General features: G+C 31.5%; 1 protein-coding gene and 1 pseudogene across 3 annotated transcripts; one reads left to right on the top strand and one right to left on the bottom strand.

The window, feature by feature from the left end:
* Window positions 1–1,749: 1,749 nt before the first annotated feature.
* LOC125862475 (E3 ubiquitin-protein ligase MBR2-like) lies at window positions 1,750–9,209 on the top strand. Of its 3 annotated transcripts, XM_049542569.1 has the most exons (8): window positions 1,750–1,946; window positions 3,325–3,485; window positions 3,923–4,075; window positions 4,810–6,572; window positions 7,573–7,623; window positions 8,610–8,705; window positions 8,778–8,921; window positions 9,019–9,209. In XM_049542569.1, exons 4-8 carry the CDS (start codon window positions 4,860–4,862, stop codon window positions 9,148–9,150), a joined length of 2,136 nt encoding a protein of 711 aa, XP_049398526.1. In that variant the 5' UTR covers window positions 1,750–1,946; window positions 3,325–3,485; window positions 3,923–4,075; window positions 4,810–4,859; the 3' UTR covers window positions 9,151–9,209. The 3 variants fall into 3 exon arrangements, with proteins under 3 accessions (XP_049398526.1, XP_049398518.1, XP_049398535.1); XM_049542561.1 differs by lacking the exon at window positions 3,923–4,075; XM_049542578.1 differs by lacking the exons at window positions 3,325–3,485; window positions 3,923–4,075.
* A 600-nt stretch (window positions 9,210–9,809) lies between these two features.
* LOC125862495 (uncharacterized) lies at window positions 9,810–11,106 on the bottom strand (annotated as a pseudogene).
* Window positions 11,107–18,827: the final 7,721 nt, after the last annotated feature.

The raw sequence follows: 18,827 nt of genomic DNA, 5'->3' as shown, positions 1-18,827 counted from the left end.
TCAAATCATAATTCCAAATTGCATGTCCAGATATTAATTTGAAATCATAATTTTGTTCGCATGTCCAAATACAAGCTTAAATTAAATTTCAATTTTAAGTTGAATTCTAGCATATTGTGATGGAATTTCAAGAAAAAAATATATAGTGGAACTCAAATAAAAAATTGTCTCATAACTCTAGGGTTGGGTATGAAATACCGAAAATCGAATTACCAAATTGAACCGAACCAATTTTTTTTGTTATTTGGTATTGGATAATTGGGTATTCGGTATGGTATCCATGAGTAAAATTTTAGAACTAAGGTATTCAGGTTTGAGTTTGGTATGAGACATTAGTACCATTTGGTATTCGGTATTTCCCAAATACCGAATTATTTAGTTGATGAAGGTCGTATATCAACATGTCCATTACTCATTAGTACAAATCCAAAGAGAAAGTTAAAGAATAAACATAAACAACTCAAATATATGTCTTTTAGTTGTATAAATTTATTTTTCTTGATGTCTTCTTACTTATTGATCTTCAAATATATCGTGCATCAACATAAAAAGTAGAAATGATTGCAATAATAGTATTAACTTTGTAATACAATCGGCTATAACTTCAATACAATATAAAAAATACTATACCAAACCAAAATTTAATTTACCGATTACCTAATTATCGAATCGAAATTTAAAATTTTGGTATTTGGTATCTATTTTTAACTACCAATTATTCAATTACTGAACCTGAAATTTGATAATCCCGAACCGAATACCAAATGCCCACCCCTACATAACTCTGATTCTAGTTGTGGTAGATTCAGAATTTTCACTGAGAAAGTAACTATTTTAAAGCTATTTAAATCGACTTATAAACTCTAGTCAATTAGTAACATAAATAAATATTGTTACGAGTAGGTGTGCATATCAATCGATTCAGTTCAATATTAAAATTTATTGGTTCGATTTATCATTATCGAGTGCTTGACATAATAAACCGTTAAGATATCAGTTATTGATCATTGTCAGTCCAATTTTATGTTTAACTATTAAGATTTCACACCAAAGAAAATCATTGAAAATCACTTATTAGAAATAAGTTGACAAACCAAATGAATCATACATATAAGTTGACATATTACATCTTGCTCAAATACAATTATTCACACCTTGTAAAGCAATCGAAAATTTGAGACAATAAAAAATAAAAGTATGAAACTAGAACTAGTTTAGATTGACTTTTGGCTATGACTTATAATTCAAATGCCTTTTTATTTTATCTTAACACTATAAAACTACTTAAAAATAATTTTGGCTTAAAAGCACCTAAAATAAATCAATTCAAACATGCTCTTAAACCTTAAGCCATGGACTCTATATGTCTAATGATATAAATATAATTTAGAAATAATTTAATTTACTATTAAATTATTGATTAAATTGTTAAAATATTTTTTAAATCATTAAAAATTAATTATCTAATATTAAAAAAAATCAATATCATTATTAAAAGTGCTAAATTAATAGCTTTTTTTTTTTTTTTTTTTAAATTTATTTACCCTCCCTTAGGAGCTCCAAACCCCTTTTGCTTAGGAATGCTTATCATTCGAGCAACTTATTACTAGAGTAATAACTTTTTTTGTTGGAATTATTAATTTCGATTCGATTATAAAGGGCTGGGAGAAAAAAACCGAAGGGCATGGCTAGTCAAACTAATAAGAAAACATAAATAGTACATTTATGAGAGGTTAATTGTTCATTCACTTCCGACACAGTGCCACACCTACATACAGATAGAGAGGAAGAAACTCAACTTCTCTCCATTTCCCTTCACCAAGAACGAAACCCTCATCTTCAATGGAGATATAGTGTTTTTTTAGTACAGAAAAAGCAAAGCCCACAACCCCAATACATAGAAATCCCAGAAAATTCTGTCACTTCACCGATCATCTGATTCTCAGGTATCTTGATCGACCCATTAATTTTCTTGAATATATGTCTCTGTTAACTAAGAAATTTCAGCTTTTTGTCATCTATTTTTCTTGAAGAATTATTGTTACTGACGATAACACCCTTTTACTTGTTTTTTTTTTGGTCTTTAGGTAGTTTTCTTTTTGTAATGTGGATCTGCAATTCAATTGAGTTCAGATACTAGTGGTATCAATACAAGTTTTTACTTCTTTCTAATATTTTTTATTTTATTTTTTGCAATGAATTTAATTGGATAAACATGTTCATTGACTTGTTTGGGACCAAGGTGTATTTGTTCTTGTCAACTTGTTTGAGACTAAGGGGTATTTGTTCTTCTTGTTGTATTACTGACTATTAGGATATCTACTATATTGTGAAAATTTTATGTGTGGATTACAGTCCGTACTTGTTGAAATTAATCTTTTATCAGCATAATAATGTTTTTTCTATATAAGGCCTGAGGTATCGACTTTTCAGTTGTTATAGAATGAAGAATGTTGAACCTGAATATTCCTTGAATTGTTGTTTATGTAAATAAGACCTTAAGGGGTTGTTTGGTATGGATAGACAAAGTGATTTCACCATATACTATATGGGATAAATTGTCCCTACATTGTGATACAAATGGTGAGATAAATAATCCCAAGACTAACAAATACACATACCCTAACCAAACACGGGATAAAATAATCTGGGATTATTATTCATTGTCTCTCATAATAAATGCCCCCTAAGTAATTTTTATATATAAGTGGTTTCACTTTTGCTCGGGGAGGATCTGTCAGCCATGCATCAAGATGTGAATCATGTGCATTATTTTCTAGTGAATTGCTTTAATTTGTACAATGATTTTGTCCAAAAAGTAGTAAGGAAGTGGCATTGCCTCATTACTGTTATTTAGTTATTGTTAACTTTATTCTACTGTTTTTTGGTATTTATTGAAAAAGTATTCTTTTGTGGGGAAAGAAAAGAAAAGTCTGTTAAACATGCACAATAAGTTAACCTTTCCTAATCACCTTTGCCAACGAAGGTCTAAAGCATGGTTTACTCTTTTTAGTCTATGACTCTATTCTATTCAACGATTCTAAGTCATAGCTTGGGGGTAAAGATTATTATTTGGAACTAGGCATACTCTCCCATTTGTGTTTGTTCAGTTGTCTAAGTTTAAGTTGGTCTTTCGTACTTGGGAAAATTTGGCTCTTCTAGCAAATGTACTTGTATTTTGTGGAAGTCTAGAACCATTTTTTTTTTCCACAACGCTGATAGGAGACACAAGATTTATTTTATCTTTTGTCATCTCACTCTGGCACTATTCATGTGGCATGGTAAGCATTATGAGTAACTCATGTGTAAATTGTTTTTGTCTAGGCCCTCAAGAAATTTTTTAGGTAGAATCATTGTCACAACTCCACGCTTACCAATCAAGCTGCAGAACCAAGCAATTAAATGGTTTAAGTATCATGTTTGAGAAAATTCCAACTGTCTGAAGCAACTTTTGACAGGCTAATATTTTGGTGGAGTATCTAAAGGTAATCTCATTGGATAAGTGAGAACTTGTGGTCAATTGCTAACAAAGTAAAAATATGTGTTCATTTGTGAACAAACTATAAATGTGAAGTAACTTAACAATTTCTCAGGTAAGCTATGTGACTAAGGAAAAACGTTTTCTCATGCTGCTGATTATCGTAGTTGCCTTGTTACATTATTGATCAGCAGATTTCATATCATTCCATGTAGCCTTATTTCATCATTAGTTGATGAACATGGGTTCTGCTTATGAAGTTTCTAGTAGTTGTGTTCAACGCCATATTGTAACTTATTGCTAATGGCTGTTAATTATAACTGGGGGCCAGTAGGATGGCCCCGTTGGAACTAAAATTACTGGTTGTTGTGGTTTAGTTTAGAAAATTTTCATGTTTCTCTCTGAGGATTTAACAACCAGAGTATTGCTGCTGTTTTTGTGAAGGTAAAAGATAAATGTAGGGAGAAATATGAGACTGGTTCAAATGCAGATTGGAAGTAGCACCTGGACTGTAGCTACAGGGAGAAAAATGATAAAAAAGAAGAAGATGGGGAGAGGAAAGGAAGGAGTCTTGGACCCACCTAGAATTAATTATAGGTAAAACTTGTCAAGGATAAGATATATAATTCCTTATGGTTAAACCTCCCAAGGTAAGGCTACAGAAGAACCAAAAAAGCAATAAAGCTTGCTTTGAAACTAACAAACAATTCTCATAGATAAGCTCTACTTAATAAGAACAGTAAAAGAGTAATTTTTAGATTGAAAAAATTGTTCTTACCTACGAATAGAACTACTTCAACATAGAAACAAGGTTGCTCTTGCATCCTAAGACAATTAGGACTCAACAATAATCTAGGAAGCAATTAACGTACCTAAAAACCTATTAAAGAAGTTCTCTGTGGAACCACTACAAGAATACACCAAATTATCTGTCTAAAAACTTAAATAAATAAGCTGAAACCTAGATCAACTGATGAGCTGGAAATTAAGCATAAATTAAACCTCAGAAATGTTAAAACATTCTTCAAATGTTCACCCTATAAGAGAGTTTCCTTGTGTTACTTGTGCCCTGCATGAGGTGCCTTGGTTATTCTGATGGAGACTGAAAGCCTTAAGCTAAAATTAACAGTTGCTTTACCAATTGTGTCTTTTAGCTTTTGCTCGACTTATGATTGCTGTGAACTGATTCTATACGCTGCTGAAATTACTATCTTAGTGCAACAGAAGTTGTATAGACAATTTAGGTTTTATTATATTTTCACTTTTCTCCAGTGACATTATGCTTTAACCTTTTCAAGATATCAACTATTGTTAATTTTGTTCTTTGACAGAATTTCCTCTCTAGTGCACTCAAGGCCTTGATTTGCCATAATTGGCCAAGATGCAAGGGAACAGAAGCATACTAGATTCCTTTCCAGAAACTATCGATCCTAATCAGGGATCTGTCTCAAGTAATGCTTCTGGAGATCCGACAGCCCCTTGGAATAAATTTCTAAATCCAGTGGAGGATCGATTATCGAATTCCATGCTTTCTCCTGCTAGAGAAAATTGTAGACGTAATGGTATTAGTTATACAACACATAACTGCAGTTTGCGGGATCAAGGTGAGTCGAGCTCCAGTGCCAATTTTCATGGCATTGGACATTGTAGTCATTTGAAAATAGGACATGATTGGCCTTCTTCATCAAGTAATCATGTCCTGACTAATCCAAAGTCAGAAGAAATGCGATTTGGACCATCCAATGTCCTCCATCCTGAAAGTTCAACAAGTGGATATGCTGGAAGTCATCTGATTGGAAGCCCTCCAATTTTACCAAATCTTGCCTCAGCTCACAGGCCTGCAAATGCTAACTTAAGTGGCATATACAATAATGGTGACACTCGGCTCGTTATGAGACCAAGTGTATTTCCAACTGTCTACACTTCTAGCAGCAGATGGGAAGTGGAGCGTCCTGCTTCTGGTGTCTTTTACAATGCTGGTACTTCTTCAGGTAGTTCTAGTTATTGGGCCAGGTCCCCTGATATATCAGATTCTTCCATGGGTACTCGGGGTATATCCTGCAAGCGCAAGGTCCTTGAAGGCAGTTCTGGGCAGTCTTGTGGTAGAAGTTCAAGCTCCAATACACAACCTGTGAACATTACACCGCACAATTTTCCCAGTCAGTATGATGCTTCCAGCAACTTAAACATATCATCAGCCTCTGCAAGTGTGCAGAATACTTATCACTTGGAAAACCTTTATCCAAGAAATAGGGTTGGTACAAGAGGGGGTGCTAGTGGAGTTGCAGAAACCTCTGCCAGAAATTCTGGTAGTGGACGGAATCTTGGGACAGATTTAGGGCATTCTAGTGTTGGCTCTACTCTTGAAACTCCTCGACCTATTTCAGTATCTAATTATTTGGGCTCCAGACAACCAATTTCACAGCCAATGAATGCATGTAACTCAGGAAGCCATTCTGGCGTAATGCACATTTCTGGTGTTCCAAGTGGTTTGCATCCAGTTCCTTGGAATATATCTTCTAATTCACGAGGTGGTAGTTCATCAAGTTCAAATGTGGTTTCTGCTGATAGATATGCTGCATTACAAGATGATGATAACTTCCGGAGCTCAATAAGAAATAATGGGGAACCTCTTCCATTTGTTCCTGTTCCTGAGACTGAAAATATTGTACAGGATACCACTAATTGGAGTTTAGCTACTTCAAATGGAAGCTATTCCAGAAATACGCCTTCTAGTTCTGCACTCAGCCGTGGGCTAAGTATGCAAACTTTTCCTACTGCATGGACACCTTATCAAAACTTAGCAAGCAGTAGTACTCGTTATTCTTCTGAAATTTCTCCTTGGACTCTCCTCCCACCTGTTGAGTCCGAGTCTGGAAGTCAGAGAGGTCATTATCCGCTGCTATCTTCAGCTGCTTCTCCTGTGGAGGCGGCAGAGATATCATTGCGATCTAGTAGCCGGGGATCTAGTAGCCGTCGTAATCATCGAAACCAACTTATATCATCTTTGATGGCCGATTTCCCAAGTAATGATGTGGATGGATGGCGTGGTTTAGCTTCTGATATCGAGGGCCGCCACAGAATGGTACGGGAGGTTTGTCTTTGAAATAGTATTAAAACTGTTGTACTTTGGTTTGTCCATCAATGATTTTCAACTGTTCTCATCTTGTATCTGGCTTGTTGAACATATAAATATTTGTTCTTGTATTACTATTTTGTCTTCCTGATGACTTCTTCCTTTCATCTACTTATTCATGTTCCCCTTTTTTCTTACTTGCTCATCTTGTGGTCATGAAGACTGTTACATTAGTTGTTTATTTGGTTAGTATTTAGTTTAAGATTAGTGTTTCATGTACTGGTCAACACTCAAGTCCAAGTATTGGTATCACACATGAACAGAAGCACATGCCTAATTATAGTTCTTTTGACAATTAGCATGTGAGTATAGCTTCTGGATTGGTTAAGGATTGCAATTTGCTCAAGAGGTTGTTTAGTAGGATGTATAAGAATAGTACTACTGAATAGGGTGTATTAGTAATATTGAGATTAGTTATGCGGGGATTATGTCTTATCCACTTTGGTTTGGTATATTCAAGGTTAACCATGCTTATCCATGTTTTAATAACCCTGGTATTGCTTATACCATGGGTTGCTATGTATTAATTATACACCCTATAATTCCGAGTAGGATGTATAGCTAATACATACATATGTTGAAAACACTACCAAACAAGGTATTAAATAATAACAAGGCTAATACATGGTCACTTCTCACAGATATCTATGTACTTCTACAGCTGTGTTGCCCACAACTTGGAACTTAGAATGAATGTGAATTTTCTCAATGAATGTGAACTGTAGGACCTACAATTTTTACCTTAATCTTTACAGAAGCTGATACTTTATAGTTTCACTTTTTCCACTAATTGGGTGTAGCTTGATCTTCAGTTTGTCCTGGATTTTTGTTCTGTCAAGTTCACCTTTTGAATAAATCCAGCTGTTTTTATGTTGCTTCATGCCTGCCTTTTGAGATACTTTTGACCTACCGTTAAATTTCTAATTACTTACTAAATGTTGCTGCTTGCATTCAACAGATTCGTCAAGTCCTGCATGCCATGCGGAGGGGCGAGAACAGGCGATCTGAGGTTTTGTTTTGAACCTTGTGATATCCCAATGAATGTTCAGCTAGTTTACATGTGTACTTTTAATGAATGATATGTAGTTCATGATCTGCACACTGTGATGCATGAAATATCTATTGATTTGCTGGCGCCTGCGAAAAGTTATACACATAGTTACTTTTACTTGTAATCTTTGCTCCATAAGCTTTAGGTGTAGAAATATGGCCAGAATAGTGTCCTGTAAAGCCACAGAAATCTGGAAGGAAAAACAAATTACCTATATTCTCTTATTTCCGACGAATGATATTTTTACTAGACTGCCAATTAGGTTGTTTGGGTGAAAAATATTTGTCAGAATTTGGTTGATGATGCTTGTAAGCTGTTCCTTATAAATACTTGTCAGAATTTGGTTGATGATGTTTGTTCAGATGCTGATCTAGCCAGTAATGGATCTAGTTACCTATGCTTTTTCTCTTTTCTTTTTTCAATGAGGTGAAATATCAGGTTACCTATATATACATTAATGAAAGCCTTAAGGAGCTTATTAACACTTACCTGCCTAAACCAAGCAAAGATTCAGGAATCAATTCATTACCAGCAAGATGCGATATGGCTCAGCCTAATGGTGAGTGCCTAGCGCAAGCCTTAGGCGCGCTGCGCTGTCTTGGCCTTCCCTGACTAGAATCACTCCCACAGTTATAGGCATTCGTCAACTTGCATAGGTGATTTCGATGAAAAATATTTTTCAGAAGTTTTTCAATGATGCAATATCCTTGTTTTTAGCCTTTATTTTAGGATTAACTTAAAATACTCCTACTAAGGTGTTTATTTTCCACCCAATAGTGTTTTAAGTTCTTAGTGGCCAGTTATTTGTTTTTTGATGATGAAACCTAATTGCATCTGACTTAGTTATGCCGGTTTGACATCTTGATCACTTGTTAGCAGGAAGCTGACTGATTTTTGGGTCCTTGATAGACACCATGGTTCATTTGTTTTTGAATTTTTGGCAGGATTATATGATGCTTGATCCATTCGTCAACAATGTCGCGGAGTTGCATGATAGACATAGAGGCATGAGGCTCGACGTTGATAACATGTCGTACGAGGTAAATATGGTTGTGTTTTGCTATCACTAAATTTTGTAATAGATTTCTCATATTGTACTTTGCATTCCTTAGGAATTATTGGCATTGGAAGAACATATAGGAAATGTGAACACCGGATTGAGTGAAGAAATCATTTTGGGACGTATGAAACAGCGAAAGCATGAGCCAGTATATGGAGGGTCATCGTCAAATACGGAGCCTTGCTGTATATGTCGGGTGAGACTCTTTCTAATGGTTTTACACTATAATTTGTTGATATTACTGGAGAAGGATTGTTGAATAAATCTTGTCGGTTTTCGTTTACATTAATCAGGAGGAATACACAAGTGGAGATTACATGGGCATATTGGATTGTGGACATGAATTCCATAGCAGTTGCATAAAGCAGTGGCTAATGCTGAAGAATGTGTGTCCTATTTGTAAGATGACTGCCTTAAAAAAATGATATGCAACCAAACAAAGATAATGTCCCTCTTCTTCCCAACAAAAGAATTCGTTGGAAAAGTGTAAAAAGAGGGGGTGGAGGGTTCTTTACATTATTACCATTTTAAAACTAATGGGGATATCTTTTTTTTTAAATAATTATTATTATTTATTTTGAAGTGATAAATCCATAGAAATATTCTTGTGATGTTTGTTTTTGAGTAATACTTGCAAAAAATTAAAAAAATCAACCAAACATTGTTTAGTTTTGTTTTTTTTTTTTTTAAAAAAACAAATTTACCACTAGACAGTGTCTAGTGGTCTTTTATTAAACATAAAAAATATCAATAGGAATACAAGTCAGGGGAGCTAGGTCTTACCTTACTAATCCTAAAGAAGTACCTAACTTCTTCTACCTAACAAACATGAATAAAATAAGAATTAGAGAGAACTAAGTATTTTCTGATCATCACAGAGTTTGTAATACACTTCATGATGATATTACAAATGATGATGCTTAAATAATATAAAAATATGTCAATCAAGAAGAAAGTTGAGTTATCAGCCTCAAACTTCCTATTACTAAAGCATGAATTAAAAAAGATTGATTTCCCATTAAAAGTAGCTTGAAGTATTTTCTCTTTTCTTCTTCTTCAAACCTATCCAACAACACTTGATGATTCATACCTTCTTTATGGATTTATTGGATCTAGTTGAACCTATTGATACTATCAAATGGTTTTGCTTTGCCTATCGCATCGGTATGTGCCTTGGAACAAACTCCTCAGTCATTTTACCATCCCAACTATGTTGCCTTCCATATGTCTTCTTTTTGCTTTTGTTGCTTCCACTTCTTTGTTGTCTAGGTGATATATCTCCTTCCCTAGCCACTCTATCAAAGCAAATCTCCAACATATTGTCTTCCTCATCTTCATCAAGAGAATCCTCACCCAAATCCACTCCATCTTCATCAAGAGAATCCTCACCCAAATCAATTGTATTTGACACTAAGGTATTCTTCCTTGCAAGCACACATTTAGGCACAAATACAAAAGCTTCTGAACTTAATTTGCTATTTAAAGCAGGTGGTGAGACTTGTTTTTCTTGGATCAAATTGTGGTCATTCTCTGTTAACCTTACTTGCTTTCCAGTAGTCTTCAATAAAGCATCAAAGTTATTCGAACATAATAGGTCTCTTGAGGCATTACTAGTATCTTGCCTCTTCTCACTGTCATGAAAATTCCCAGTCGAACCCTTTTCACTTACATGGAGAATTATTTTGACTAGTAGGGGAAATGCTCCGACTGCTAGTTGATCTTTTGTGTGCAACCAGTGTCCAATTTTTAGTTGGATTCTCGTTTTCAACTTGCAAAACATGCTGCCCAGAATTTTCAGCATCTTCAACATTAGATGTATTCATTATTTTTTGTCCTGAATCAACTCGTGGCGCATCAACCCCAACTCTTAGTGTTCCCCCTGCGTTTTTAGTTGTATTAGACATCAAATTCAGCCCATTTTCTTTTGATTGCACCTCATTAGTAGCAGCCTGTTGGTTATTGCAATCACCTTTGTTTTCGGTAGTTGTTTGAACACCAATATTACTTGTATCAACATCCATTGAGTTTACACGATTTTGCTCGAAAGTGGAAGCAACCAATTGTCGATCTAAAAAAGTAGCTTTACTTTGATCGACATCTACGGTCTTTCTTTTTTCATTTAATATCTCTCTCGCATCGCCTTGATACTTTTCACTATCGGTAGTACCTTTTAAAACACCTTCAATGGTATCATCAATTTGTTTGTTATTTTGATTTATTTTCGAATTCAAACGACAACTATCTTCATCATGACCTTGGTGCTTACAATAATTGCAATACAAAGGTAGATTATCATATACAATCTCCTGAAAAACATCGATCAACTTACCAGATTTTCCATCTACAAACTGCAACCTTATACAATTTGAAAGCTTTTCCATTAGATCAAGTATAACCTTGACCCTAGCCGTGCTAGGTCTTGACTTGATTTGAGTAGATTTATCTATAACTATTGATTTCCCAACTGCTGATGCTATAGACAACAAAGACTTCTTTGCAAATAAATCTGGAGATAAGTTCGGTAAAGAAATCCAAACCACAACTAACGTTGTTTCCTCCCTAAGGGTTATATCCAATGGACCATGGAAAAACCCTACATTGGTGCTCCTCTCCATTGTAGAGAAGATAATTAACTGAGCGAGATAAAACTAGTACATAATCTTCATATAGATCATATCTCAACAAAATTTGTCTTAAAGCAAGTAAGTCAATTAAACAATTGTCCTTGGTACCAAGATGTTTCGGTAAAATTGACCTTAATACATTCAAATCTGGCGCACGATGGGATAATTTAAACACCACTGCTTGATGTAATCCCTCTTCGATCATAAAGTCTTGCCTTTAATTTCCTCCATTGAAAACGTGATAGTAAGTTCTCCATGAATTATTTCGATTGATTTTATAATTGTTTTTGAGTTAATTAAGGCAAATTGTTTAGAATTTATAGTATTGAAATTGAAAAAGGTGGCGTATGTGATGGTTTGGGGTGGTGGGGCCGGCTGGACAGCCTCGAAAGGAGGCCGTCCAGTGGCCGTAGCAGCCATGACTGCTGCCTGCCGACATTGGGTTGGGTAAAAATAGTTTGCAAGAACTCTGCTTGGTAAAACTAAAGAAGATTCATTTTATGTTACAAATACATGATGCATTTATATACTTGCATCTGAAAGCAGTGGCGGATTTAAATTTTTTGTTGAGGGGGATCGAAGTATAAAGAAGTAAACATGTAAAAGTTACAAGATGAAAAATCGAGTGACATGGGAGGAAAATTTTAATTTTAATCCGCTAAATTTAACTTATATTGTCATGTTGTGTTTATGTTTTTCTTACTTTTATCCTGGTCCATCGAACTTTTAAATTTTCTAGTGTCTTTCCTTTTATTTTGCAGTATTCTACTTTTTAGATTTTTTTCTTAATTTTGAATTAGTGCACATTTAATCATATGTTACTTTAAAAACCATCAAGATTCTTTAGAAAGGTGTAAAGATCGAGTTACTAATATTATAGTGTATATTCTGAAGATAAATAAATGGCATCGCCGATTTTTTTAGTTCATTTAATTCAATTTACTAGATTAATCATTTGTTTTAAAAAATAAATTATGAACCAATCAACTAAGTTTAGTTTAGTTTTAATCTCTTTAGAATTGACTTGAAAATAGTAAGAAAGAGATACAATAACATTAAGAAAGAATTCAATTAAATAGATTTTATTAAAAGAATATTCACAACTTTTAAAATTTTTCATTCGATTAATCTTAATTTACTATATTTTGTATAATAATTTTCTAATTCAATTTTAAATTTAATAACAATACATCATTTTCTCAAAGAGTTTCTTTAAGTTAGTACATGAGAAGAGAGTTATGTGAAAATAAAATGAGCAATATAAATAAGAAGAATAAAAGACAAAAATATAAAAAATGTGGCTAATAAATTTAAACAAAGATAAATTGAGAAAAAGAGCTAACATAAAAAGAAAAAATTAAAAAATAAATAAAAATAATATAGTTTTAGATTGAATTAAAAAATAATGAGGCCTTTTATTGGGTATTCTAAGTCCAAAACTGAGCCCATCTCAGCCTTTTCAAAGCAATAAAAAAAGTTAAAACTTGTTGCACTCACCGAGAATCAAACTCGGAACCTGCGGTTTAAAAATGAACCCCCTTACCAGTGAGCCATGCTCCTCTTTTGGTTGTTGAGGGGGTTCATTTTAGTATCTATACACTTAAAATCAGAAGTTTTCTTTATATATTCAGTGTAACTTTTTGACGAGGGGATCGGGTGAACCCCCTAAGATCAACATAGGGCCGCCCTTGTCTGAAAGTCTTTAGGTTATATGATGTTGGTTAAGGGAAAAAGTTCAAGCAAAAATTGTGTCTTACTATAAAGTGGCTCTAAATCTTACACTTGCGAATTTTATAAATATTGGGTTCACTATTTTGTGAGATAACATTTTCAATTGCATAGTAACTCTATATATTGGTATTGCATGAAGAAGACGATTGATAAGATATTCAATTTAATTTTATAAGTAAAGTTTAAAAAAAATAATGTTAATTATGCATGTAAATTTTATTCCTATTTTAATAATAATAAAAAAAAGGCTATTTTCAAAAGATTCATATTCAACTAAGTTAATTTGAAACAAATAATAGAATAATGAAAAAAATAGAATAATAACAATAATAATTAATTTAACTGAAGCAAAGGAAAAATAACATATGATAAAAATAAAAGAATAAGATACTGAAGAAAAAGTTATTCATATAAACACTTCGTATATATCTATATATAATGAGCCACAATGCAATTATTATTGTAACTATCTTGTTAGCTTTCAACCAAAAGCTAACAAGATTTTTAGTTACATATTTATTATTTAGTTAAATAATAAATATGTCATTGTATGAACTATTTATTACTCATTCCTTTTGAATTTGTTAATCTGATTTTGATCTGACACATAGTTTATGAAAGTAAATTAGATTTTGAGAAAAAACATTATGTGATACTTGAGGTTGTCCCAGATTTTCAAAAAGACACCTTAATTTTGCGTGCGTCTTATTATCCCACAAAACATTCAAAATCACAATAAATACGCATTTTTTATCATTGTAACTATCTTGTTAGCTTTCAACCAAAAGCTAACAAGATTTTTAGTTACATATTTATTATTTAGTTAAATAATAAGTATGTCATTGTATGAGCTATTTATTACTCATTCCTTTTGAATTTGTTAATCTGATTTTGATCTGACACATAGTTTACGAAAGTAAATTAGATTTTGAGAAAAAACATTAAGTGATACTTGAAGTTGTCCCAGATTTTCAAAAAGACACCTTAACTTTGCGTGCGTCTTATTATCCCACAAAACATTCAAAATCACAATAAATACACATTTTTTACACAATATTTTCACTTTGGACAAAAATATCCTTCAAATGTGCAATTTCTTAAAAACAAAAAGTCGGACCCATTATTGATGTATTTAAGGATGTTTTGGTAATTTCCTATGATGAATTCGTTTTGTTTGTTTCTTTTAAATTTATTTTACTATACTAAATAATTGTATAAAATATTATGAATCACGATAATTAATTACTTAAATATTTAAGAGATATAAAAATATATAAAAGATATGATTGACTCTTCAAATTTTACCAGTGACACATAAATTGGGACAAATGAAATAATATATATTATTTGAAAATTTCTTAGAAAGTACTATAAATTACAGTAATTAACAACTAGAAATATTTCAAAGACAAAAAAAATTGATTGAATCTCAAATTTTTTTTAGTACTACATAAATTGAGAAAGAAGAAATGACCTCTATTATTTGAAAATGACGTAAAAGTATTACAAATCATACAATAGGAATTAACAATTTAAAATTTTAAAAGACTTTAATGCTTTATACTTATTCTATTTCCACTTTGAACAAAAATATCCTCCCAATATGCATATTTTTTTAAACAAAAAGTGGGACCCATTATTGATGTATTCAAGGATGCTTTGGTAATTTTCCTTTGATGAATTCGTTTTGTTTGTTGTTTATTTTTTTAAAAAATAATTGTATAAAATATTATAAATCACAATAATTATTTACTTAAATATTCAAAAGATATAAAAATATGTAAAAGATCTGATTAACTCTTCAAATTTTATCGGTGACACATAAATTGGACAAATGAATTAATATATATTATTTGAAAATTACTTAGAAAGTACAATAATTTACAGTAATTAACAATAAAATATTTTAAAGACAAAAAAACTTGATTGAATCTCGAAATTTTATTAGTACCACATAAATTGAGAAAGAAGAAATAACCTTTATTATTTCAAAATTGCGTAAAAGATATTACAAATCGTACAACAATAATTAGCAATTTAGAATGTTAAAAGACATAAATTTTTTTTTTACCATAGTTAACAATAATTAAAAATTTAAACTATTTTAAATTAATATTAAAGTTTGATAAACTCTTTAATTTTGTCTTTGTCACATAAATTGAAACAAAAAATGAAACATATTGGGCCCGTGCTAGCACGGGCTCCGATCTCTAGTATATATATATACAAAAATGAAAAGGAAAGGGAAGAGTGTCAAAAACACACTTAGGGTGTGTTTGGTATGAAGGAAAACAAAAAAATGTTTTCCAATTTTCTCATGTTTGGTTGGGTAAAATGTTTTCCAAATCAACTCATCTTTCTCAAATTCAAGGAAAATGACTTCCCTTCAAAACTTAAGGAAAACATTTTTCAAAACTTTCCTCCAATTTCAAATTACAATTTTTTTGTTGAAAAAATCAATTTTTTTTGTTGAAAAAAATAAATTCAAAGCTTATTTTTAAAAAATATTTTTCAACTTCAATTTTTTTATTTTTTTACCCACCCTTACCTCGACCCCCCCTCCCGCCAGCCCCTACCCTCCCCCCAAAAAAAAAAAAAAAATTTAATGTTTGTTTTTAAAAAATATTTTCAATTTCAAAATTTTATTTTCACCCCACCCATACCCTCGACACCCCCACCCCCAAATTTTTGTTTTTCATCCCCCCCCCCACCAAAAAAAAAATTAAAGTTTGTTTTTAAAAAATATTTCGAATTTCAATTTTTTATTTTTTCACCTCACCCCCACTTCTACCCGCGCCCCCCCTCCTATCATCCCCATCCCCACCCACACCCCCACCCCCCAAAAAAATAAGTTTATTTTTAAAAAATAATTAATTTCAAATATATATTTTTTTACCCCCATCTCACCCCTACCCCCCCGCCCCCCAAAAAAAATTAAGTTTATTTTTTAAAAATATTTTCAATTTCAATTCAAAAATTATTTTCTACTCTAGTAAAAAAAGAAATATTTTCATTCATAAATCAAACACTAAAAAATATTTTTCGAAAAATATTTTCTACTCAGCAACCAAACATGAGAAAATAAGTCAAAACACAACTTGTTTTCTAGGAAAACATTTTGCTTCATACCAAACACACCCTTAAACTCTCTTTTTGTGAGTTTTATACCCAAACTGTTGAAAGCGTGAGTTTTCTACCTAAACTATCACTTATTAGTTTGAGAAACACATTTCTTTCGTTTATAACACTCATGGTGTGTGTAATATATTTTCTCTTTTATTTAAAAAAATTGTCACATCACAATCTACATGGACAAAACATTCCACCTTGACAAAAATTAAATAAACTATTAGTATTAAAAATTAAAGATTAAAAAACTATTATCTCAAAAAAAATATGTGAAATATTTATCTTACCCCACTTCATCACTTCCTTTCACCGAACACACCCCCCCCCCCCCCCCTCAAATACTAATTTAGATATTATTATATTTTATTTAAAAAATTATTTTACCCACTCCACCTATTCCTTCGCTTCTATTATTTTTCTTTTTTATTTGCCGCCACAAGACTTTTTTTTTGGAATAAATTTTTTATTTATGTTATAATATGTACACAAGTAGAAATTAGGAGCAAAGGGTCAAATCGAATTGGTAATTTTTTTATTTTTTTAAAATAAAATAATATCAATTTTTTGGGGGAATGAGCAGGTGGTTTGAGGGGAGGGTGAAGTATGATTTTTTTTATAAAATAAATTATAAAAGAAATCTTTAAATAAAGTAAAACGACGGGGGATGGAAAGTGGGGGTACGGCTAGGAGGCGGTTGAGTGGGGTAAGAAAAATAATTTATTTTTTTAAAAAAATATTTTCTTATGAATAGTTTTACTTTAATTTTTAATTAATATTATTAGTTATTATTTAATTTTTGTCAAGGTGAAATATTTTATTCATATGAAATATTATGTGTCAAGAGTTTTTCAAATAAAAGAGAATGCATTACACATATCATTGAGCCATTGAAGTGTATTTTTTAAATTAATAAGTGATAATAATTTAAATATGAAACTAAACTAAAATAAAATAAAATAATTTAAGTGTGCTTTTAACGATTAACGTAAATCTGACATTAAAAGAAAAAGACAAAAAGGAAAAAAATGCAAAAAGACAAAAAATCATGATTACAATTAACAACAAACGCAAGCATAGAGAGAGGCCCGAAAATACTGAAAAAATGAACAGAAAATACTGAGAAAATGAACAACAAAAACGGCTCATATTATGACAAACCACTATTTGCAACTCCATTTACGTCACACAGACAACTATTCTCTTCCATCGTCATATACTTCTTTTCTTTTGATTTGGTATTCGATGTTCATTTCAAGACTTAGATTTATTTAAATTCGTAGTTGAATATCATAAATTGATTAGTCTTACTATATATGTACTTAAATTAGCTCAATAAAAAAATAAATCTGCATTTTGATTTAATTTAATGATAAGAGACAGATTCACATGTATTACTAAAACTCTTTACATAACAATTCTATATTATACTCACACATTTATGTTGATTGAAGGTTTATATACTTCTATGACTGGGCAATCAAATGCTACGACTTATTCTAAGGGAGGCTAATATGATAGCAGATATATTAACGGAATACTAAAGAAAATCTATGAAATCATATATGACAATTCTTATAATGTTTTTGAATCATCTCTAATTCTTTTGTGATTTATGCTCTTGATATAGAGCTTAATTATAGAATTGTTTCACAAAGACGAGTTCATTTTTGTATCTTTATGGATGAACCTTTATATATAAATAAATTTCTTTCATTTAAGTAAAAAATAATACTTCATGGTCACTGATCAGAATTGTCCGCTATATATATTTTGTTGGTTTGATGAGTATTTTTTACTTATGATTCTCGATATTTCAACGCAAGTCTCGATTAGTTGAAGTAATTGTGAAGATTATAGTTTAGGAATTTTATTTTTGCGGAAACTTGAACCCAGGCTAGCTAGAAAATGACAAATTTTGAACGTTAGACCTTGTTTGGATGGTTATTACCTGTTATATTGTAATTGTATTGTTAGTTTAAATACAATGATTGTTTTAATTGTTACTTAAATTCTATTTTATTGTATCGTTTAAATCCATCTATAGTTAACAATGAAATAGTGTGATTGCATCGTTACCTTAATATTTTCTTCTCATTTTGTCTTTATTTATAATTTAATAATTATATTTCATCTTTTATCCTACCTTGTACCTTACTTTTCTTTTATGTTTATCATTCAAATCATAGATTTGTGACATTATGTAACGACGGAGATTGATACAATCTATCCAAACATTATATTCACATTAAAACAATACAATACAATACGATATATTATTAAACAAAACACGACAACCATCCATACAAAGAGTTATTAATCTAGTTGATAAATAGGCTTAATGTCTAGAATATTTTGACTGTAACCTTAATTATCATTGGGGCTCTATGTAATGAAAAATTTTCTTAGTTACCAAAGAAAAAAAAAATTGTGTGAAAGCTATACTAATTGACGTTATTAGTGAGACAGTATTCAATTTTTTAAAATATCAGTTGTTTCACTTTCACGTAACCTTATTATGTGACTACATAATTTTTAATTTTTTTTAAGCACGTAATTTACCAAACTAACTTTGGTAATTATACTTTAAACTAAATAAATAATATTTCTTTTTAGGTACT

The sequence above is a fragment of the Solanum stenotomum genome, chromosome 1, assembly GCF_019186545.1.
Source record: "Solanum stenotomum isolate F172 chromosome 1, ASM1918654v1, whole genome shotgun sequence".
Taxonomy (NCBI): Eukaryota; Viridiplantae; Streptophyta; class Magnoliopsida; order Solanales; family Solanaceae; genus Solanum; species Solanum stenotomum.
This window is presented reverse-complemented; position numbering and strand designations above follow the sequence as displayed.

What these genes read in the sequence shown, in the direction of transcription:
- LOC125862475 (XM_049542578.1), top strand. Translation starts at nt 4,860, where the DNA reads ATGCAAGGGAACAGAAGCATACTAGATTCCTTTCCAGAAACTATCGAT. An exon ending in TTGATAACATGTCGTACGAG is followed by an intron (nt 8,706 to 8,777) that starts GTAAATATGGTT and finishes TGCATTCCTTAG; the next exon opens with GAATTATTGGCATTGGAAGA. An exon ending in AGCCTTGCTGTATATGTCGG is followed by an intron (nt 8,922 to 9,018) that starts GTGAGACTCTTT and finishes TACATTAATCAG; the next exon opens with GAGGAATACACAAGTGGAGA.